Genomic DNA, 23368 nt, shown 5'->3' on the forward strand with positions numbered 1-23368 from the left:
TTCTCTGAAAAAGATGAGAAATAGGAATATGGCAGTGTTTGCTTATCATATCCAATTCTTTGACGACCAACACATGCCTGACTATGAGGAGATATGGAGGGATCTCCTGAGACTTGAGTGTCTGCATGGTAGATAGATATATAGGAAGTAACACACTTGCAGAAAAACAACCCTGATTATACAGGTGCAACAATGGGTTCTAAATGATTTATAATTAATTATTGCCTCTCAGGAAAGGGGCCCAGGTATCACAAATTGAGAAAGCATCAGCTCCGGAGGCAAAAGGCAAAAAGAAGGTTACAAACAGTAGGGAGATGACTAAAGAGTAAAACACATCATACCATTATGGCAGTGGACAGCTACACTATGCACCTCCACAGTGAATGTATGTGTGGTTCTGGTCATCCCATCACAGAAATTATATGGAACAACTGAAAAAGGGATATGGAAACATGGCAGTGGTGAATGGAGTTGTGGAACAACCTCTGTTTGGTGGAGGTTAAACAGGTAAGAACTGTATCTTGTAAAAGAGGTAACTGAAGAGGGATTTGGCAGCGGGTCTAAAAAATCAGCAATAGTAAAAAAAATAAAAGTACAACAGGGAATGTCTAGTCATTGTTCCTCTATAAGAGCTAGTAAGCACACAGCAAAATTATTAAGTAGCATGTATAAACTGAACAAACAGAAATGCTTTTTTGATGCAATGCATAATTCAGCTGCTGAACTCACTAAGTTGGATGTGTTCAGCATCAAAATAGAAGTGAGATAAATGACTGTAGAAAATGAAGAAATAGCCACTAAGCATAAGATCAGGGATACAATTTTTGACCCAGCTAGTCTCCTCATTGCTGATTGTCAGAAACCAGAGATCATATCAGGTGAATGAATATTATGTACTTACACGTACTTGCACCTGGCTTTCAAGAGACTTTCCCATGCCATTCTTGGGAGAAGCTGTCGGAGAAGGGAAACTCAGTGGGAAGGATTTGATCACACCCACGTGTACTGATTGCTTCGGAGTTACTCAAGATTTGCTCTGGTTGCTTCCCTACGCTGGAGGGAGTGGAGTAAGTGGGGCTTATGTAAGAAGGAGCAGAATTCAGCCCCCACGTTGCTACAACTGGGGGGGTGGAGGGGTGGGTGGTGTCCAGCCCCAGCATTTTGCATTCAAAACAGACATGAACCCAGAGGCCTCTTGCTGCAGGCTGAGGAACTACCATTTAATTTCTATTTGTGCAACTGAGAGCAAAATCTGGGCTGAGAACTTGAAGTTGTGGTGCCTCGCCACCACCCTGAGCCAGACACCCATCTGCTGTGCAGCCTCGGACAAGTCACCCCGCCATGCTGAACACTGGCTTCCTGACCAGCTTGGGAGAGGATAAACTTTCCCACCACCGCCTGCAAGCTGCCCAGGGAAACATCAACCGTGAGGCTGCGTATGGGCTCCTCCTGGGCTCCTGCTTTAGCTGTTTTGAGGCTCCAATGAAAGCTCACCAAATCCCAATTTCTGTGGAGGGGTAGAGGAAGAGGTGATGAAGCCCACCTGGGTACAGCAGCAGGAAACCTTTTTTGAAAGGTCTGTTTAAAGTGTGCCAAAGAGCCTGGGTACTGCTGAGCATTGGGAGCTTTCCCCAGTGATGTCACAGGGATCCTTCTGGGGGATGGAGAGGTGGCAGCGGGGCTTTGCACCTCAGCAGAGGGATAGCTCATGCCTGCAGGCTGGGGTGAGGTGAGAAAGTCTGCTGTGTGAGGGGGAGGAGGCGAATGGTCCTCTACACCTCCCTGCAGAGGAGAAGATCCTGCTGAGTTGTCCACAGGGAACCAGCACCTGGAAGCTGCTGAGGTCACTTTGTTTTTCTCTACAGGCTTGATCATCTCTCTGTCTGACTAATTCCATTTCCAGCCTTTGGCTTTAGGTCCTTTACTGGTAGCAAGGCAGAAAGAAGCACTTCTGCTCCGAGAGACTCAGCATCAACTGCAGGGACATATCACTGTCACCTCAGGTTTTTTTCCCCTGCCATGGCAGCACCTTGACAGGTTTGGGATTTCAGGCATCCCATTTCATGAGACTCCTTTTAATTCCCTTCTGAGCCTTAGCACTTGCAAAATACATAGCCCACCCCCTTGCTCCTACCAAGCACCACATAGCATCTTGAAATATGTAAGACCTGGGGGCTTTCCACCACAATTTGTTGCTGGTGGAGAGCTTGCCTTATTAGGCTAGCATTTAGCTGACTGTGTTTAATCAACCTTCTGATGCTGCTGCTTGACAGAAAGAGCTTGGAAAAAAAAAAAAAAAAAGGGGGGGAAGGACTGAGGTCAGGAAGTCCAGGAGGTCAGCAAAGTGACCTGTGAGTACATGAGAGATAGAGGACCCCTTCATATTTCAGAAAAAGCAGAGATCTGTTTCCAAGTCTGGTGACTGACAGATTCCAGAGATGATCTCCCATCTCTAAACCCTCTGTGTATGTGAACACAAACCTCCAGCTCAGTCCAGTTTGGGGTCCCCTAACCATATTGATGGCTCTGCTTTTCTTGAACTCTTTTCTAGTCCCTTGAATGTCTGCTTGGAAATGCTGTTGCAGGAGCAGCAGATAGCCTGTGTGACTATCCTGCACTGTATTTTTAAGGGTGTAAAAAAATATAGCACCTACTTTTAAGGGTGTAAAAATACAGCACCTCATAGGTAGCTGTGCCCTTGTACTTAAAAGGGCATCAGCCTTTCCAGTCATTTCCAGACTGTTGATAGCTGAGTCCCTAAATGACTGTGCAATAAACCTGATCACAAAAAGCATGGGGCATCCACAGCTCCTGCTGAGCTGATCGAACGCTGTAGCTGCTCAGAACCTCTGCCACATGAGGCCCAACACAGCCATAACAGCAGTGGCTTCCTCTCTGTGCTTGTGGTCAGCAGGAGCCTCTCAGTTCATCATGGTTCCTCCGAGCTTGGTCTGAGCTCAGAGCCTGCCTACAGACATACCTGACATGAGAAGAGGGATACACCCCTTAGTGAAGATGTTTCAGGGAAGGAGGAGACTGGACAGAATTTGGATTTAGCTTGAGAGGCCTTGGAGAAGATCATCTTCTGTACAGACCTAAATTAAAAGCATGGGCAAGTAGAGCACAGTTTCTGCTCTCCACTGCCTACAAACCTCCCTGCTCTTTGAGGGAGGATTAACCAGGGAGGAGGAGGAGGGAAGCTGTGTTGTCACAGCCCCATGGTGGTGGGCTCTGATTGCAGCACAGATACTTGCACCTCTAGGATTAGGAAAAGACCAGCCACACTCTCAAACCTGGGCCAGCGAATTGCCAAAAGATGGTTGTCATCCTGATTTTTTCTGAGAGGAATGCTCTGGAAGGGTAAGCCTGTGATGACAGACACCTTTAACTGCTTCCCACAGCCAGGAGTGTCCTGTACGCTACATACCTTCTGTGCTCCTTCACAAATTCAACCAGCTCCTCTTCTGTGTAAGGCTTATCAGGGATGTGAACAGGCTCATCCATAAATGGTTCATAGAAGTCCACCTCGTTCATTTTCAGACCTAGCTTCTTGGCAACCTGTTGCAGTGCAGATAGTCAGAGGTGAGTGAGTCTGACGTGACTCTTTGCCTACCCAGAGCCTCTCCTGGTAGCAGACCTGAGGTCAAGGTGCTTGTTCTCTCTCAGAGCATGCACTCTTAAGGGTGGCCAACAAAATATGAATGGATCTTTCCTTGGTTAAAAAACCACCGATGCTCTCTACATTACTGGCCTTAAGCACTGGGACAGAGCAAGGCCAGTGTCAAGGTCCCACAAACATAATGGGGCTCGTTTCCAAACCCAGATCAGGACCTGCCCTCACGCTGCAGAAACGGCCTTTTATCTCGTGACGGGGCCAAATCCAAATGCAGACACCAATACCACAAATTACAGGAACACTGAAAAGGAGAAGCTGGAGCCCGATATTAAATCTGGGAACATCCTGAGCTTCTGGAAAACAGGTGGTGGAGTCTGTGAGCTTCCACTGAGGTCCATGGATGCTTACCCCTTTGTCAAAGGTGGCAAAGAACTTGATGTATGGCTGGAAGTGTTCAGCGGCTTCTTCAAACGCCTTGTAATCTGGAAGGAGAAAAGGGGGATGAAGAAAAGATTTCACAGACAGCTGGCCACGCTCTGATCAGCACAGAAGGCACCAGGGAAGAACAAATATAAATTACTGCAAACTACATCAGATGATGGCACTATGCTTCTTCCACCCTTTCAGGGTTCACAAACAAGGACCATTTCACGTGAAGTGAACAGGACACAGGTTGTGCAGCCCCACAGTGCTCAGGAAAACTACAGATCCCAGCATACCACACCTAACTGGGGCTGAAATCAGCAGCCCTGGGAAGCAGGCCCAGGGGTTAAAACTCCAGTGTGTTTGCAGCTGCCCCCTTCCACAAGCAGTAGTTCAGCCTGGGAAATACAGGGAGTTGTTCCAGCGTTAATGATTGCTGTCATTCCCTAAACAGTCACCAAGCATGATTAGGCACCCCCTCCTGCTGCAGGAGGAGGGGGCAGGAGCAAGGTATGTTTTTGCTGTTACTGGTATCAGGTCCTCAGCTGGGGTCAGGAAGGATGCTCTCGGCCTGGCGGCAGCTCTTTACAACAGGTATTTCCCACCTTTCTTCAAAATACTTATTACTGAACAGCGTTAGGGGCACAGCCCTGCCTGAGCTGACCTGCAGCCCGTTTTGAGCAGGTGAGAAAACCGAAGGGAGAGGCGGATGGGCTGTTGCCGAGCAGCAGACCCGGTGATACGTTGCTCATTCAGGTAAGAATACCTGTCTTTTTGCTGAAGGCGAGCCCTACAAGTGTGGGGTGCAGACTGCCAGCACCACCCAGAGAGCAGGGGGAGTGCTTGGGGCTGGCAGAGGAGACTGCTGGGGCTTGCCAGGGAGAGTCTCAGGCAAGGGGTTCTCAAGACTTGTGAAAGCTGATGGTTTTGCCTGGAGTGGTCCCTGAGTTGCACATCCCTCAGAGCATGGGACCAGCTTCTTCCTGGTCGTGGGGTTCAGCCAGGAGAAACAGTTCAGTGCCTTTGCCAGGCTGCCCTAAGGTGTCCTGCTTATTGCTGTGTGTTTGCCAAGTTAGTGTTTAATGTATGTCCCCCTCTTTCCCTTTGCCTTCCTCCCTCTTTCTTTGACCTTTTGGGCTCACTGCTCGTAAGAGGGGGAGCTTTCCTCCTTTTAGGTGCTCACTCAGTGCAACTGTAACCTCAGCTGACTTCGGGTGAGGTAGATATACTTTACTTCAGGAGCCTCCGGATTATCACCCCTTTCTTTTGCCAGCAGACACTTTGCAGAAGGGTCACTGCTGTTGGTGTAGGAATGGGCTCATGTGTAGTAACAGCAGAAACTTGCCTACAACCCCACCTCATCCTCCAGCAACTTTGGCACTGTCACAGCCTGCCATATACCCCTAAACACCCTTAATATTCATGCAGAAGAACCCATGCCTGGCCCCCAGAGCCCCCAGCCAGGCTCCAAGCCCCGTGAGGAACATAATTCATCTTACGTTCAGAGTCTTCTCCTTTGAAGTAGCCGATGAGTTTGATTTCCTCGTCAATTTGGTCAAAGGCCTGAAGCTCCAGCTTGTTGTTTATGATCTCCACAGGGTCTTCTAGCAGCTGCCATGACAAATGTATTTGATAACACAACGATTTGCAGCACCAACCTATGCCTGGCAGAGTGTGTCACTAGCAGCCTAAGTGGGGAGAAAGAGGTCACCGAATTTCTCTGCTGCTGGAAACCCTACTTAGTGCTCTCTGCCTTAATGTGAGGAACTGAGAGATGCAGGTCACCTTCAGAGGGAGCCGTTAGTAGGTTCACTGCATAGGTTGAAGCATCAAGAGGGAAGCTGAGAGAGCTTTGGCTAACCCAAATGGATGCTGAGGGATCTGCTGTGATGAGAGATAAGGGTTAGCAATTGCAGCTGGCTTTAGCAAGGCTGAGAGGAAAGGAGAGCACTTGAACGGGACTGTGAGCTTCTGTGAATGATGGATATATTTGTTTTCAAGAGTCATTTGCTGGAAGAGGTCATCACAAAGAACGTGCTTTTGGAAAACGTTAAAACCGACACACTAGAGGGTGGCAAAGCAGAGTTTTGGAGCAGTAGAAAGTCTGGATGTGAATTTTCCTGGCTGATCCTCCTATGCAGAATGGGTTAAACCCATGCTTTGGCTGCGGCAGACACCTCACAGTATTGATGAGGAAGTTGGAAGACCTATCTGCTGCTTCAGCCTTTTTTTATGTTTTCTTAACTAGCCACTGCTGGTGACAAGATTCAGACTGGTTATTTTACCCAGCAATACTGGTGTAAATCAGGTGTGGTTTCACTAGGGAAGAATAATGCAAGCAGACCATTGTACAGCCTACAGAGGAGTAGAGAACCTCTGGGTTTGTTTTCCTTTGAGATCAGGCTGCTGAGGCACCACAGATAAGTGTTTTTATTTCCCTGCTCTGCTGGGTATTTTCCCTCATGACTGGAAAACACACCAACAGAAATCCTTGCTCTCTTCCTTTGCTCACGATTTTTCAACGGCACACCACAAATCTCAGCAAGCAAAACCTCACAAAGCACCTTACGCCGCATCCGTTGCGAGGGATGCTCCAGCGTAAGGCTCTGCCTCTGCTGTGTCCGCAGCAGCGTGGGCAGCTCCCTGCTGCCATAGTGGCCTGAGCCACAGAAACCAGGGATCCCACTGCTGCCAGGGTCAGAGCAAAGCCCTGCCCTGTTGGTGGCCCTCCTGGGTGGGGCAGATGCCCGTTTCTGTCCCTGAAGCCACTCACGTGTGCTTTGGTGTTCCTGGTGCACGCAGCCACAGAACTGCCGTAGGTGAGCTAAGGTCCTAGGGAGCTGTTTCTCTTCCCAGGCCATGCTTCTCCCCACCAGCACTCCTGGCCTGCAGCTGACCATTTAGGCAACCTGCCACCCTGGGAAACAATCCCTGCCAGCTCCGCTGCTCGCCTTACCTCCCTTATCTGCATTATTGCACGGCTGCTCATAAAGGGAGCCTCATTTCAAAGGAAAGCCAAGCTGCTGCAAAATGTTTTCACTACAAAGCAAACACCATGTTTTTGGGCTGTTGCCTCTCCTAGGGATAAAATGTAAAAAAAAGAGAAGTGTGACACATCAACGAGGGAGTCAGCATCTCTTTTGTATTTAGGCACAAAGGTGAGTACATAGTTGTGCCTGTGCACAACATGACCCAAGAGCACTAACTCCTAGGGCCTTGATCTTCTCTAACTCATGGCAGTGCAGTTCGGTAAGTTCACTGAAGAGGCAGTAGTACACTACGTTATTTGTGCAGTTGTGTCTAGAAATGGGCAAACAGTTTGCAGCACGTACCTTTTTCAATGAATTGAGCTCTTTTTAGTTGTTCTATGAGAATGCTACTTCTTGGATTTATTTTTTTTAATAACTCTTCTTTTTTAAGAAAAAAAAACCTAAGAGAATGAAAGGTTTTGTAAATGGCAAAGTGTTTGCACACCAGCTTGCTAACTGAGATGGGTGACTAGCAGTTAGTTATGTGGGACCGTTGCTTGCTTCCAATCAAATACTCCATAAACAGGAAAAAGAGCAGAACATCTTTAAACTATAAATGATTGATGGCATATAAAGGTACCAGCTTTCCTGGGAACTCACGGTCACACAAGTATTTGGGAAGCTGGCAAATGTCATCTCTACCAGCGCACAGCAAACAGGGATGGAATTTCAAATAAAGATAAACCTGTGGTTTTTAGCAAAGTGAGTATTTGCAAGGTCTTCTCAGAGAGGCTCTATCTATCTCTCAGCTTATCTGTGCTTACATCCAAGAGGAATTCCACCAAGACATCTGTGGACAGTTCCCCATCAAATTCAATCAACCGGTCCTCCTTAAAGACATAGAGACTTCCCTCTTCAACCAAGCCTGAAAGGAGACAGGAAACAATGTGGTCAACGCATCACTAAAAGCATTTTTACTACAGAGTATCCTGCTTGTTAATCTAGCAGTGCCTCCTGGGAAAACACAATTGCCAATTCTCTGTGTTGGTCCAGTTAGAAACAACCTTGTGACTGATGTTTCACAGCACGAGGGAGACACCTCAGCCAGAACTTGTGCTAGCTTCTTCCCAAATGTTGAACTTTTCGTCCAGATTACAGTTTGGCCTCAGCTGGAAAAATTCTGTACCAGGAACTTGGTTTATCTTGGCTATCTATCTTGCAGTAAATAATACTGGCCTCTAACTGACATCCTAAATTTTAACAACCTGTCACAAGACGGAAAATAGATTTTGATGCAGGTTGTGCTTTCTGCCTGGAGAGGGCTGAACTGTGTGAATATAAACAGTGATCTGGAAGTCAAAGCAAGATTCAGCCTCTCTGAGGCTTAGCTAGCCTTGGCAAAAGGATTAGAAACCTATGGTAGAGATGCCGCAGATGGCAGGCTGGCAGATTTGAATGGTATATCACTGGACTGAGTACTGAGTGCCACAGCATTTCAGTGGAGGCTCCAAAACCAGCAGCACTGAGCTCCTGCAATGCGTGGTGGCAGGGTACCACAGGCCAAGGTGGTCAGTATTTTGTTCGTTCTTAGAGAAACAGAAGCTCTCAGCACACACAGCCTCTAATTTAGGAAAGAAAATTACAGTCTGGTATACAGTCTGGTATACTTAAACAGTCTCTGACCTTAAGCCTAGTGGTATATTTTTGTGCTGTTGTATTTATATGCCATATTGCTTTGTGGGCTAAAATATGGAAGGTTTGCCAGCCCCTGGAAGGCAGCTGTTTCCAGGGGTGAATGCTTTCACCTTTACAGCAGGTTTCCTCTTCTGCTCTAGGGAGAAGACAGAAGGGTTGGCACCTGGTTGCCAAACCACTGCAAGGCTGTGGCTCCCCCATTAGTGGCCAGGGGTCACCCTGCCATGGAGCTGGTGACATTTGGGGGCCTATGTGATTGCCCCGTAGGTTTTGGTTTTGTGCTGCTGTGCCAGTCCTGTCTCTGTCTAGGAAGAGCTTGGAGTTATCCCATGGCACCTAGTTACAGTTTCTGCTCAGCAAGCTGTGAGTTTCTACCCTCTCATCACTATGGAGTGAGTTTGCTTTATTTTTCACTTGGTTTGGTTTTGTTTTGACACTCTCAGCCAGGAAGATTTTTGCTGGAAGGATGTCAGCTCATCTTGCTCATCCTTGCCCCCCAACCCCCACTTGATCCTGCCCATGTTGGGGTGGGCAGGTGGTCAGTGTGCAACTGCCACCATCACCTTCCCCATCCTGATGACAAGGATTTGGCTGTCCTTTGTGGTGCTGGCTGTTGGGCATCACTCCCACACTCTCTCCAAGCTATTCCAGAGATATCAGACACGGGACTCACCTAACTTTTTGGCAAGTTTGGCATCCTTCTTGGAGTCAACCATCCCGAAGCCGATGCTCCTGGGCTCCAGGACCTGAGCTGCCAGCTGTGGGAGGAACCAGAGAGCCTAATGTTAGTGACATTAACACCACAGGGTAGCTAAAGGACATCCTGCCCTGATAGTGGGGCACGACAGACACAAGTGACCCATATTCTGCTTTCGGACAGTACCAACGGGTGGGATGCATCACATGCTGCCTGCCTGCTGAGATAACGTTGCCTGGAGGTCACAAGGGTTGGGTTTCTTCCCACTGTGTCGCAGCACCAAGTGTGCTGGCAATACCACATGCTGTTAACTGCTGTTTGATACTCAGGCATAGGGAGAGGGCTCCCGACCAAATTGGGGACACCAAAGCAGTAGGCATGGCTGGGAGAAAGTGCCACTGACACAAAATCTGTCTCCTCTGTTGTGCCTCGATGCCCTCCTGTGGGGGAGCATGACATGTGGGCACCATGGACATCTTAACTCTCGAAGTGCTTGGTGCCAGGCAGCAGTGACTGCAAACTGGAGGAGACGCAGGGCACTGCAGCATCATGTTTCCTTCATACATGTCATGGGGTGGCCAAAGCAGACTCCCAGCAAAATAAAGCAGAGGGACTCCTGGCTTTGCAAAAGCAGTCCCTTCTCCTGTGAAATGCTTTGTCATGTCTCCTGTCCAGGCTTCAGCCAACTGGCAGTTCCTGGCCCCTTCTTTTTCCTAAAGAAACAGGCACCCTCGTGTTTGCTTCCTTGAAGCTTTGGAAAACCACTGCCTCCTGTTCCCACCATTTTTGACGAAGGGGCCTCCTGAAGATATCAAGTTCCTGCCTGTTTTGTGAAAATAGATATGTGATGAAAGGAGAGACGTTCTGCAAGTGCCCCGTGGTGGGATCGGCCCCGTGTGAGACCCTGTGAATTCCAGATGGGCTCCGTAGCAATGCAGTGATCCTGGGAAATGAGCCCCCTCACCACCAGATGACTGACTTAGGCCCACCACAAGCACGCCAGAGACCCTACAAGGCAGTAATGATGCTCTGAGACCACCAAGGAGCTGTAAGAGCCTTCTCCTCCTCCCTCTCCCTCCCTGCTCCACAAATGCCTCTGATGCTGATGGTCTTCTCGCTGTCCCCTGTCCCAACCCTGCCAGATGGTGGGGGGCCGATGGGGACAAGGGGCGGGGGGCCTCCAGGACAGGAATGTCCCTATTAGGACACAGCTGCCTGCGCTTGGCGGTGGGAGGCTGGAGGGGGGCAGAAGAAAAGCTGTGGCCAGAGACATGGCAGGCTGATTTATGAGGAACACCCTCCCCCAGGACCCATTTTGGCACCCTCCCCCAGCCTCAAAGCCAGTTTGAATGTCACCCAGCAGCCCTGCCCCCGCGGCCACACGGCCCCTTGGCTCCCCTGTTATAAATAGCCTTCGCCTGCACCCGTCCGCTGCGAGAGCAAGCGGTGATTAAAGGCATTGGGGAGCAAAAGCCATGAGGCAGCCCCCATGCCTGTGCACTGGGGTGTTATGAGGCCAGCCAGTTCCCCATGCTGGCAGTGCCCAGACCTTCCCCAAAATCCTGGGGGACAACAGCGGACACCTTGGTGAGCAGGGCTCAGAGACCTTGCTTGGGCCAAGCAGAGCGACAGAGAACGTGGTTGTCTTCTCCCTTCCACCAAATACATGTCCCCAGGCCTGTCACAAAGCCCTCCAGAAGGACATATTCTCCACCAACCACCACAGCATCACTGCAACCTTGATCCCCCTGCAGCTACCTGGCCTGTTGTCTTTAGCGGGAAATGCCACCATGTGAGGCAAAAGGGGTGCTCATTTTATGCAGGAAACAGGCCGTCTCACTGCTCTTTCCTTGTGCTCTGTCATTGCTTTGAAATAAAGGTGAAGCTGCATGTTCAGGGCTTGTTCTTACAATGGATGTTGCCTGAACAGGGCAGAGCACTGGTCCGTGTTTGCACATCCATTGATAAGGCATTTGAACACTGGTCTGACCAGTTTGGCATCCCATCTTGGCACCCCATCTCCTGGCTCAGGCCACGGCCATTCACATCAGAGCACGTGAGAGCAGCTGGTACCCAATAATGCAGGGAGACATGGACACCTCTTGTGAGCTCCCTAGACATCTCTAAGTGGGTAAAGGTGAGAAGAAGCTGTTTTCTGTTCCCCATTATGGGAATCTGCCTTTACTGGACAAAGGGATGGAGCCTGTAGGCTCATCAGCTTTTGGGGACATTCTCATCATGTCCCTGCTTGTTGGTAGTTGTGTAGACCAGCAAGAGGTACCTCAAAGTCAATGCTTGAGGCTCTGGCTGCACTGTGACCAGAGGTAAAACACAGAAAGCCCAAGGGAAGAAGACTTTTCAGTCATGTCCAGTCCATGCTTGACCTAGCTACTTACCTACAGCTATGTTAGCCATGTGCCAGACAAAGTCAAGGCAGTTTAAGCCCAATAGTTCTTGACTCCTGCACACAGGAGATGGTTAGGGTTTCTTGGGGGTGTTTGAAGGAGCTCAGAAATGTGCATAAAAGCTGCAACACCTGCTACAGACAAGTGGTTGGGCGTGAGCGGGGATGTTTGCAAAAGAGGCATTGATCAGGAGTACTGTATGTCAGCATGCAGCATACTCAAGGTAGCTCTTTGGAGGGGTGTGGGTGCAGCCGTGTAGCTGTGAGCATGGGAGCTTGCTGGGAAAGAGTAAACATGTCAAGAAAATGTGGGTGATGGGATGAAAGCCTCTTTGTGTGAGACTGTGAGAGTGTGCACTTCATTAGGGCTTGGGAGGCAAAAAGGACACAGTAATACTGGAGGTGTGCCTGCTGGTGTGTGTGACTGTGTCTAGCGAGACTATCTCTAGGAGGTGTATGTATCATGGGTACGAGTGTTTGGAGATGTTCCTCTGAAAAGGCTCGTCCCGAGAGCTGTGCAACAGTGTGTGTATATCGGAGAACGCGTGTGTACCGGGTGAGCGTGCCCGCCTGTGGGGACGGAGCTGGGAGCTAAGTGGGCAGCCTGCCTCCTTCACTGGGACTTTCATGCTAATGAGATAATGAGGTGAGCGGTACAGCCTGTGCCCATCCACTGAGCACTGGGCTCTTGCACCAGGGAAATCTTTATGCAACATGAGACGCCCAGGAACTGTTTCCACTGTGGCAGTGTCTGGAGGCAGGAGACCTTTGCAGGGTGTCAGTACTTATGGTGGCTTTTTCAGGGGGTGCAGGGGGTAGGCATTGCTCCTGCTCTTGCTTTCCCTCTTTTCCACTACAGCAGGGGAGTCTGACCAGTGCTTAGGTGAGGATGTATTCCCACGGCTACATTTGAACCCCATAAGGCAGCAAAATATAGAGTATGTCAGAGGCACAGCAGCTTGGCTAGTTGCCCCCTGCTCATTACAGTATCATGCATTTATATATCCCCTTACAGTATTTTCTGATTCCATAAAGCTAGTGGGATTTGAATGCAGATAATGTTTCTAATCTTCACAGTCCTCTTGGCTCAGGACCTTGGGACAGAGGTGGCTGTAATGTAAGAACACAGCCCCTCCTCCTCCTCCCTTTAAATTCATATCTCTTGAAGTCTTGGCCAGCCAGAGCCCTTGCCTTTGTGTCAGCCTCCATAGCGAATAATTTAGCTTCAACAGCTGCATGGGGAGATGGAGGGGAGAAACTGCCCTGGAAGAACTGGACCTAACTGGTCATGCAGTCCCCGAGGTATAGCTGGAGCTTTGGGCAGACAGAGCTGCCTGAGAGCATGAGCAAAGATCCCAGTAGCTTGTAAGCTCATATCCCACATGCGTTTTGCAGCCTTCCTTTCATGTGCATGGAGCCTTTGCAAGGCACACTTTCTAGCCACAGGATCACAAGCTGTGTCCTGTGCAGTCTTGGGAAAAGGGGCTGTGAGTTTGGGAGCACTCCTCCTTTCTCCCACTCCCCTCAGGTAACAGCTGTACTTGAATTTGGGTAAGTGTGAGGTAGCGCTTGGCCCTCTGGGATGTGTGAGAGGTGCCAGCCCAAAGCGAAGCTTGAGTACCACCAAGTAAGCAAGCACCACCTCATCTTGAATGGTGTCAACAGTTACAGGCAATCTGAATAATGGGGATGGAAAGAAACAACTCCCTGCCAGACCATCTTAGCTTCACACCTACCACACCTATCTGAACCTAGGTGTGATGCTGGGAAGCTTTTGGGAGATTTAAGAAGTCCCATGGGGTCATTCTGAAATCCTATAGGTTACAGAGCAGCAGAAGTGTCAACGGCTGCCTGACCACGCTCCTATTCCAGCTGCAGACAACACTGACTGTGCCAAATCTTGCATTTGGTGTCAGTTTTGCTGCTAAATGGCAGACAAAATCCAGCAGAGAGGGTTTCAAATAGGAGTGGGAGGGGTGGGCATCTCAGCATGGTCAATTTTCATTGTGGAGTGACATTATGGCTTTCTGGCCTGGATTTTCTTCCCACTTCTCTAGCACCTGCCTGGAGCTCCCACAGACAGTAAGGCTCATCTTCCCCAGTCGCTGGGGTGCTGGGGACATCTGGGGCTCTGTGAGAGCCATCATGAGTAAACTTCTCTTAAGCATGGGGAGCTTTCTGTTTCCCTAGCTGGCAACAGTGGAAGAACAAAACTCAAGCAATGCAAGGACAAGAGCAACAGGAGATGATGAGAGAACATCCCTCAAGCAATCTATACTTCTCCGAAGTTTCTCTCCTACTCTCTTTAAAGATGAAGTTTATGCTGATGGTCAGAACCTGTTTGATGTAATAATGATAATTTTATATCCCAAAATGTTAGGTTGGCCCCTCACTCCAAAAAGGCCATTGAATGACTCGAGCATGTCCAGAGAAGGGCAACAAAGCTGGTGCAGGGTCTGGAGCACAGGTCTGATGGGGAGTGGCTGAGGGAACTGGGGGGGTTTAGTCTGGAGAAGAGGAGGCTGAGGGGAGACCTCATCACCCTCTACAACTCCCTGAAAGGAGGGTGCAGAGAGGGGGGATGAGTCTCCTGAACCAAGGAACAAGCGCCAGGACAAGAGGGAATGGCCTCAAGCTGCGCCAGGGCAGGGTCAGACTGGCTCTTAGGAAGTATTTCTTTGCAGAAGGGGTTGTTGGGCGTTGGAATGGGCTGCCCAGGGCAGGGGGGGAGTCCCCATCCCTGGAGGGGTTGAAGAGTCGGGTTGACCCAGCGCTGAGGGATCTGGTGGTGTTGAGAACGGTCAGTGTGAGGTTAATGGTTGGACTGGAGGATCTTCCAACCTAGATGATTCTGTGATTCTGTTTGTATTTTCAGAAACAGCAGGAGGACATGGCAAAAGTCTAGGGTATTTCCCCAAAAGCTTTGAATCCTTATGCAGGACTCGTGCCTTTACGGATGGCTTCTCTGTTGTTTGAGCTGGTGGGCAGTTTGTTGGAGAGCAGAGGGGGGTTATGTCTCCTTAATTCTGTGCTGTCTCCTCTAGCATCCCCTTGCATACCCCACTAGTAATGTTTCAGGTTGTTGCATAATTCAGGTTGGTGAATTAGGGGTCCTGAAGTCTCGTGGTGATCAGAGAAGGGGCAGAAGCCTTCTGAGTAGCTGCCACTAGAGAAGCCACACTGCTGGCAGCGGGGCCCATGGGAGAGCATGTTGGTCCTACCTTCCTGCCCTTTTCCACCACCTGAACTGCCCGAAGAGGCTGTTTATGGCTGAATCTGTCCTCCCACGGGGTTGCTGCTCCTCAGACTAAAAGGCAAGTCCCCAAATATGGAACACCCAAAGGTCACTCCCGTGGAGGTGGCTTTCACAGGTAACACTCCAGGAACGCCACCCTGGGCCCTCAGTTGCCATGCAGCCACTCAGCCCAGTCAGGCATACGATGTGCTCTTTGGCGGCCTCCCTAAAGGTTTCGCATAGTTAGGACTGTATTTTTATCTGCACTGGGCATCCCTAATTTTAGCGAGCTGTAAGCCAAAGCGCAGCCTCCCTCCCCAGCCGTGCGTTAACCGGGGCTGATCCCCGTGCCACTGAGCACCCATGGGTGCCGGGGCCACCTGCCACTGCTCCTGGCCAGTCCTCGCTGGCATCGCATCACAGATGTTTTGCCAACTCAGCTGGGCAGCTTGCACGCCGAGGACAGCCCGTGCGTGCGTGCGTGCATGTGCTGACCCAGGTTGTGGGGTCTGGGATGGTGCCCGGGGGCCACCCTGCTAATCTCCCCTTTGACAAAACAGAGACCAGAGGCGCAATCTGGAGGCTGTCCTTCACAAAAGTGAGGCCATCGCTGCCTTGTTGTCTTTTTGGCTGCAGAGAGGCTGCTTTGAAACTGAAGGCTGGATGCTGCCGTGAAGCCCATGCACTGCACAAGCTGGCTCCTTTCAGTAGGTTCTGGAGGAGGGAAGCATGCTTGATATTCAGCCTGTTCACCTCCGCAGACCATTGCCCATGTCATTCCTACGCCTCCAGCTCCCAGGACAAGCCACATTTCTCGAGTTTCTGACCAAGTGGGTGTGAGTGAGTGCCTCTGAAACCCCGGAGAGTCCAGGAGGTTGCAGGCAAGAGCTGGGAGATCCCACCCTGCATCCATGAGAAGGGTAAGCGAGGGTGGGCCATGGGGGAAGCGAGGGGTCCTTGAGACAAGAAAGGCCTTTTACCCAAGGAGTGAGCAGAGAGAAATAACTGAGGAAAGCTTTAAAAATACACAGCCCCCTTTGCGCAGGGTTCGAGGTGTCACAGATCCACTAGCTGACAGCAGTCCGTCTCCTGCCAGGGCCAGACAGGGTTCCCAGAAAAAGGACATATCATGTACGGCAGCTGGCCTTCACCAAAGCTATGCCAGAGAGGAATGAGCACCATCAGCACTGCTTAGGAGGGAGTGCTGGCCGTCCCGGGGCACTGGGGCGGGGAGGGGCGAACGCCTGCTCTGTGGCCCCCCCCAGGAATCGAGTTCTTTGCCATCGCTGCTCGTTCTATTTCCTCGGGCAAGGTTTTGTCTCATGTATGTAGGCAAATCCCAATGTGCAAAAGAAAATAAAAAAGGAGAACTTGGACCTTGCTAAGTCACTTCTTTCCTAGGCTGTGGATTCCTTGCCTGGGTGCCTGTTATTTAGGGACAGAGGCTGCAAAAGGACATCTTTGGTCATCAAACCCGGGCCCATGTCATTCAATCTCTATCACAACCTTGTCAATGTCCATTTAAAACTCATTGGGCTGTTCTCCCCTTGACGTCTTCCTCCTCTGGTGATTAGGGACTTCCTAGTTTCCAGACTGGGTTTATTCATAACCCATTTGTCCTTAGGCTTTATGCTTAAATAGCTCTCCTCCCTCTTGGGTGTTTAAAGAGAATTATCGTATCCCCTTTCCATTCTCCCCACAAAAGAAGCTCAGGAATGAAGGAAGAGCAGTCACAGGCTTTGATTAGTTTGCTTTTAGATGAAGGGCACTGGCAGACCAAGCTCTGAAGTAAGGTCACGGTAGGCGAGCATGGTGAGGTCCACCATACCCTGTCTGCCTCACAGAGCAACAGCTGCCCCAGCCCACTGGCAGGCTCCTGAGAAATGTCAAGGTATGGGGTGGAGAACGTGACATGATAACTATAAACACCTCACGTGTCCACTGAGTAGGCGAGTGTGAGCTCAATCTAGTCCTTTTGAGGCCACCCACTCAGGATGGGGCAAAGGCACCTCATTATACAAGAGTGAGACTCTGCCTCCCGGGAACCAGCGCAGCAGGAAGGCACTGGGAACCCTTGCTGGCACTTTTTTGGGAAGCTGACTAGCATGGCAGGATGGCCAAGACCTAAGAGGATGGGCTTTTCAATGTTTTTCCCTAACGGCATTTCCAAAAGGAAGAGTGACACAGGAGTCTGTGATGCTTAAGGTCTTGCATGGCACCTACAGAGGTTGTCGGCAACAGCTGGACAGTGAGAAGACCTCCTCACTTCAGGGCCAAGAAAGCCTGCAAAGCCTAAGCAGACTTGGCCTTGCACTGTGTCAGCAGGCGAACCCAAGCTCACAGGAGTCTACCATGTCTCCAGGTGACATCTGCATAAAAGTTGGGTCTCTGGATGAAACCAGCTTGATTTTCTTTAGCTCCTGGGATTACAGCTAGTCTCTGCTCTGAGAACTGCTGTCAGTACACCTCTCTCCGGTCATACTTCAGCAGCTGAGAAAGTTGCCTTTCAAGGAGCAGTATGGCATTGAAAGCAAGATCTTATGCTAGATGCTGCTCATGCAGCCAGTCTAAACTCACTGCTGGGAACTGACAGAGGGATTTCAGAGAAAGAAACTGGGCGATAACAGGCAAATCAGCCTTGGAAATTGTTTCTGCCACTGTTATACAGAAAGACAAAATCACACACCCATCCCTGGATGTCGATGTGCCCATTTGCGAAACGGGGAGCGCTCTGTAACTTGTTTTTGTGACTGGCATGTCAGTGAGTGACATCCTCCTAGGTGCTACCGCTAAAAATCAGTGCTCTGCTGGCTGTTGATGAATTGAGACCTACTTACATGGTCTCAAAGGGCAAAGTAATCAGTGCACAGTTTTTTCTTTTCTTTCCCTTCCTTCCTTATTTTTGCATTAACTTATCCTTAGTGGAAGCCACTGCTTTAGTAGCCATGGAAACCAAACCTCTTCTTTTCTTACAGGTATGTACAAGGCACTTGCACTGTAGGCTTCTGCACATACCTATCCAGCCAGGTGTGCCTCGTCTCTCACCTTGAGGACTTGTTCTGTAGGGACCCAGAGACCTGACAGTTTCTGTGACACTCAGTGAACATGTCTTGTATAACGTGTCTACCCAGCCTGGGAAACTGTGTTGAGACCCTGTCTCATGAACATGTCCATTTTCAAAGAAAAAGACTGAAATCTGAGTCTGTGAAATGAAGAGAGAAGAGTGCTTAAAGGAAGGGCTTGGTTTTATATTTATACTGTACTTAGAGATGGGGGTAAACTAGAATCTCATATCCTGGTTCCTATGAATTTCTGGGTTAAACTACACAGACATGAACTTGTAAACCTTTTTTCTGTGTTGCATCAGAAGCAGAGAAGGACTTCTTGCTATATATTACATGGCTCTGAACTCTCATGGGAACCATCTGCTCTGAAGAGATTTCAAGACCATGTAGGTGGAACTGCCCCCAAATCAGCTGATCCTGCACCAGTTTTTCCATCCTGTGCTGGAAGCTGCAGTAGTTTTAACACTTGAAAATAAATCCTTGCACTGAAGTGAACTGGAGGTAGACCTTACACCCAGTTTAACCCTCGCCTTTTACTGGTTTCAAAATCTCTTTCCCCCTCACACCACAGGTAGCTACTGACTGTGGTTGGGCACTGGGAGGATCTCATGCAATGTGGACATAATGGGGTTGACATAGGGTTGACATAGCGCTGAGGGATCTGGTGGAGTTGAGAAAGGTCAGTGTGGGGTTAATGGTTGTACTGGATGATCTTCAAGGTCTTTTCCAACCGAGATGATTCTGTGATTCTGTAATCTCGTGGACTCATATTCCCAGGTTTGTAGGAGAAATTTTCCCTTATGTTAATTGGGCAATTAGGTTAAGGAGTTTCACTTTGTTCTGCCATTTATTGCTAGAGGCCAGGCTGATCCTAGACCTCATCTGGAAAGGGGAGTACCATGTCCCTTTTCTTTTACCTCTAATCAGACTGGTTTGTGCTAGGGCAGTTCTCCACGAATTTTCAGCCCAGAGACACTGCGGCATTGAAGGGCCTAAAATATCTGGGCTTGATGAACCTCTTTTTGTTAAGGATATTACACATACACACCACTAAGAATGACAGGGGAGCCAGACTGAGCGAGTTTCAGCAGAGGAGATGGTAATGGAGACGATAGTTTGCATTGCAGGCAGCCTGCTATGGTAGTGAGAAAACCTCAGCTGCTGGAGAGAGCTTCTCAAGTGCAAAAGGAAAGCCCCTAACCCCATTGCTCATTATTCTTGCTACATGATTCCTAGAGACAAGGGCTGGCCCACTGGAAACTATCCCAGTATTTAGGAGATTGAGAGATGAGAGGGAGAGGGAAGAAGGTCTGAGAAGTGGTGGTATAAGACAGGAAAAAAAATGGTACAGGAGTTACAGAGGAGAAGAAAAGCAGAACAGATATTTCTCAGCTTCACTGCTTTGGTCTTTTCCTCTTTCACTCCTTCTTCATTAAAGCTGAGACCTTTTAGGACAACTAGGTTTTTTTCTTACTTGTCTGTTAAATACTTATTGTGAAGCCTTGTGCCTGGCTGTTTCATCTGTTTCTTCACTGTGCTCAACTCACAGGGCATGCAGGGCTTGCAGGGCTCTTGTAAACATCGCCACAAGAGTAGGAGCAGTTACTGATAGCTCCAGGACTGCTGGGTTCAACCTCTGCATTGCCCCGTACAGAGGCTTTTCCCCACTCAAGCTGCAGGTGCTTTTCAGTAGTCAGTGGTGCAGAGCAGAGTCATAGGAGAAAGGCAAGCAAAGGTCAAGAGCCAGAGCTGTGAAATAGCCTGTGCTCACACTGTCTCTGCCCTGGGTTGTCTTATAACAATCCTTCTCCAATCCTTTTCCACCCTAGTGAGAAAACAGTAGGCAGCTGCATCTCCAATCCTTGCTTTGACTATTTTCCTGACAGACTAACCCAACAGCCCCAGCTTTCCCATCCCGACCACTGCCATCCTTGGAGCGATTGCCATGCACAAAGGATGGCCCAAAGAACCTGCTGTTGCTCCCAGAGGAGTTGTCCCCACACCTTCTCCTCCCCAGGTAGCACCCAGCAGTGTAGGTGGCAGGAGCTGTCAGGGCTGCTCCATGACGGTCTTCACCTTCATTCCCTTTCTAAACTGGAAAGGGACCCTGGGCTGTGTGGCAATCTGGTGACAGTTCCCAGCACGCCTGGGTGCAGGGAGATGAAGACCCCATGTGCTGTCCCACTGTAATATCAGCGTAACTATGGCATCCCTTGTCTGGTGATAGCTGGTGTGCTTTGACAGCGCCAGTCAGTCCTGCACACTGGGCTTTTGTCCTGAGAAGGAAATTTTTCCTATTATATCTTTCTCCTCAGGCTGCTCTTTGTAGTTATGGTTTAGTAAAGTCCTTAAATATGTGCTTAACTTTACTCATGTGCCGTCAGGTTTGCAGCTTGATTTCCTAAGGATATGAGATCTGTGTGATTCTCTTCTCTCTCCCCCCAGGTCTGTTTGTTAGCTGCTTCCCCTAATAATTTTCCTAGCTATTGGCCAAATTTTCCAGAGGCAGGGCTGTTAGCATAATAAAGTTAATGTAAGTTTTACGAAGAGCAAGGACTTGGAAGGGAAGAGCAAGGACTGAAGTGCCCTGAAAGAAGAAAATGTTGCCATGTGAGCTCAATGGACAATTTATTTCTGGGTCACAGGAGAGTTTGTCTACACTCATCTTGCCCTTTTTGGGTGCTTTGTAGCTGTGGATTTTTTCATGTGCTGAAGCCTAAACTGTTGGCTGGATCTGGAGTCAAGAAGGAACTGGTTTGTACTGCTGGGATTTTTGCTTGCTTCAGCAACATGCCACCCTATCTACTATACTACCTGGGCATATCTCTGAGTTTCTCCTGGTAAATTTGCAGAAACCTGGGCACTGGATCACTCCTGTTCTTTTCTTGGTGTCTAAGATACTTTTCTAGGTCTTCGGAATTATACATTTCTTATAAGGTACATGTGGAAGAAACAGAAAGGGTGGATTCTTTGGGGGTTTTCTGGACTTAACATCCATCAAGTCCATTCCCTCCCATCTGCACACACACTCATGTTCATCAGGCAGTAGGACGTAACAACCCTTAACCACCCAGCTCAGACCTTTGCTTAGCTCCACACCTGCCTCTGTTTTGGATGAAGGCTCCCTATTATTCCTAATGATGGAGACCAGTGCTATTGTACGGCTAAGGACATGTTTTCCAGGCTGTGGAAGCAGCACATCTTGTGATTCAGCAGGTGAATTCTCAGGACAGTAAGATGGAAAAACATGAGGTGCTCCAGAAAAGCATCCTACCACAGGCAGCACCCTGTGCCAGGAACCCCCCCAGGCTGGCTGGCAGGGAATAGCGAGGACTGGAGTGTTTGCCTCTTGGATACCTTATTTCAGGCGTAAAGGACCTTCAGCACTCAGAGCCCTGAACCTTCTACTGAAATTAGATACATGAAGCTTTCCTGAGTGAACTTTTCCCAGGTTTGGCTGGAAGGAGAGGCTCTGTCACTGCTCCTGTGCTTACCCAGCAGCTCACTACTCCGAGTACTTGCTCAAATTACAAGAGAGCTGGGTTCAGCTGCTGACTGCCTCCAGGGAGACTGATCCCAGGCAGTTCATCTCCTGGGTGAATGGTTCCACACCTCAGCCGTGGAGCCACTGCAGACATTTCTTTCCTTCTCCCTGACCTGGTGAACACATGGTGAAGTCCCACAGCTGGATGAGCTCTGGCAGGGGATAGTAAGAGTGACCCCCACAGCACAACACATTATGGTTTGAGGTGAGGGAGGTGAATGCTGTCACAAGAGGGAGCAGATTACAACCTGTCTTGCCCACTCCTTTTATGAGTGCTGCCATGGTTGAGTTAGTATAGAAACTGGGAGTACCTTGCTGGGCTGTGTCCTACGCAGGATAAGAGACATCCTGTCTCCTCTGTTGCCTTCTAAGACCCTCTCCCTGTCTGATTCCCTCAGGTGACAGAGGCAAAGGAGCGCTCAGTCTGCAGATTGCTCTTGTGCTTGGGCTGTCAGATTGCTGCTGCTGCAGTTCCCAGTCCAGGGCGGGGACTGTGAAACTTCAAGACATGCACTGAATCAGCATTGCAAGTGCTCAGGAAATTTTGAGGTCAAAGCCACAAGTGCTGGTTGCTGCGTGGCATGGTTAGTCGGTAGCTGAGCATTAGCAGACTGGAACACTACAATTATGTAAAGTCTGCTGCAGATCTAATCCTCAATCTCTTGCCCAAGGTCACACAAGAAGTCCATGGCAGAGAGGCAATTGGAAACCAAATCACCAGAGTCCTAAGCTAATGTTCTCACTGCTGAATCGAACACTGAAAAATAAAAGCTTTAAGCCAGACTCTGTTGGAGCCACTGCACCCTTGATACAGCTGATTGTTAACATGGGTATAGGTGTCATGGGGACTAAAACTGATCGTACACATCAGATACGTGCTTCTGTCAGATTTCTATAAATACATATTTAGCAACCACTTGCCATCTATTGAGTATGAAATAGCTATCCTATTAAATAACAGTGCAATTATACTACCAACCATCAACATTTCAACTGGAGTTCCAGCGTTATTTTTTCTTTTCTTTACTGCTCACCTGGAGCATGCAACTGTTTCCAGACAGGTGAGTAAAATCTGGTTAGCTTTTGAATTTTTCTTGCTGTCAGGCTTGCTGAGGACATCAGTAGACTTTGAACTTGACATTGGACTTTTTCATGTCCTAACCCTCAGCAAATGTATTTTCTAATTCGCATTTGCTATACTCCTAGGGGTGCAATGCATTTTCTCTCTGGACGTGATAAATAAAGTTTATGTGTTTCTTCTGCAATTCTTACTTTCTTTCCAAATGTGTCTTTTAGTTCAGAGGGCATATTTCTAAGCCCCTGGTAGGAAATAAGCACCTAACAATCCAGGCTTGCAGCTCTATGATTCCCAAGATTACAGCTACACTACAAGAAAGAATGCTATGAATCTACTTTGCAATTTTTACCATGATTTATTTCACTGAGGATTAATTAATCATTCTTTCACCGAAGAATTAACAACACTTTTTTTTCCAGCGCAGAAGTGAATGGTTGCATTAATAAGCGCCTACAGACTGATTCCAAGCAGGCAACCAAGTGTTAGAAAAACAAAAAGGGATTTAACGCTGCACCAGTGGGGAGCTTTTGAGATGGGGAGCTAGGACACCCGTTTACAGCACAGTTTGGTGAGGCTTCTTGGCTGATTACTCCTAGTGGGACAGAAAATGGGACTGAATCCAGAATACCAGGAGGATACTGG

At 49.0% G+C, this 23368-nt stretch overlaps 1 protein-coding gene across 1 annotated transcript in view; it reads right to left on the reverse strand.

Annotated features, from left to right (window-relative positions):
* Nucleotides 1-23368, reverse strand: part of CASQ2 (calsequestrin 2) — a 35410-nt gene that overhangs the window by 11025 nt on the left and 1017 nt on the right. The window contains exons 2-6 of the mRNA XM_074808641.1: nucleotides 9377-9461; nucleotides 7833-7933; nucleotides 5539-5650; nucleotides 4025-4098; nucleotides 3428-3558 (exon numbers count right to left, since the gene is read on the reverse strand). Of these exons, the coding sequence (XP_074664742.1) occupies nucleotides 3428-3558; nucleotides 4025-4098; nucleotides 5539-5650; nucleotides 7833-7933; nucleotides 9377-9461 (503 nt within the window). The remainder of the gene's footprint in view (nucleotides 1-3427; nucleotides 3559-4024; nucleotides 4099-5538; nucleotides 5651-7832; nucleotides 7934-9376; nucleotides 9462-23368) is intronic.

The sequence above is a fragment of the Strix aluco genome, chromosome 2, assembly GCF_031877795.1.
Source record: "Strix aluco isolate bStrAlu1 chromosome 2, bStrAlu1.hap1, whole genome shotgun sequence".
In the NCBI taxonomy this organism is placed as follows: Eukaryota; Metazoa; Chordata; class Aves; order Strigiformes; family Strigidae; genus Strix; species Strix aluco.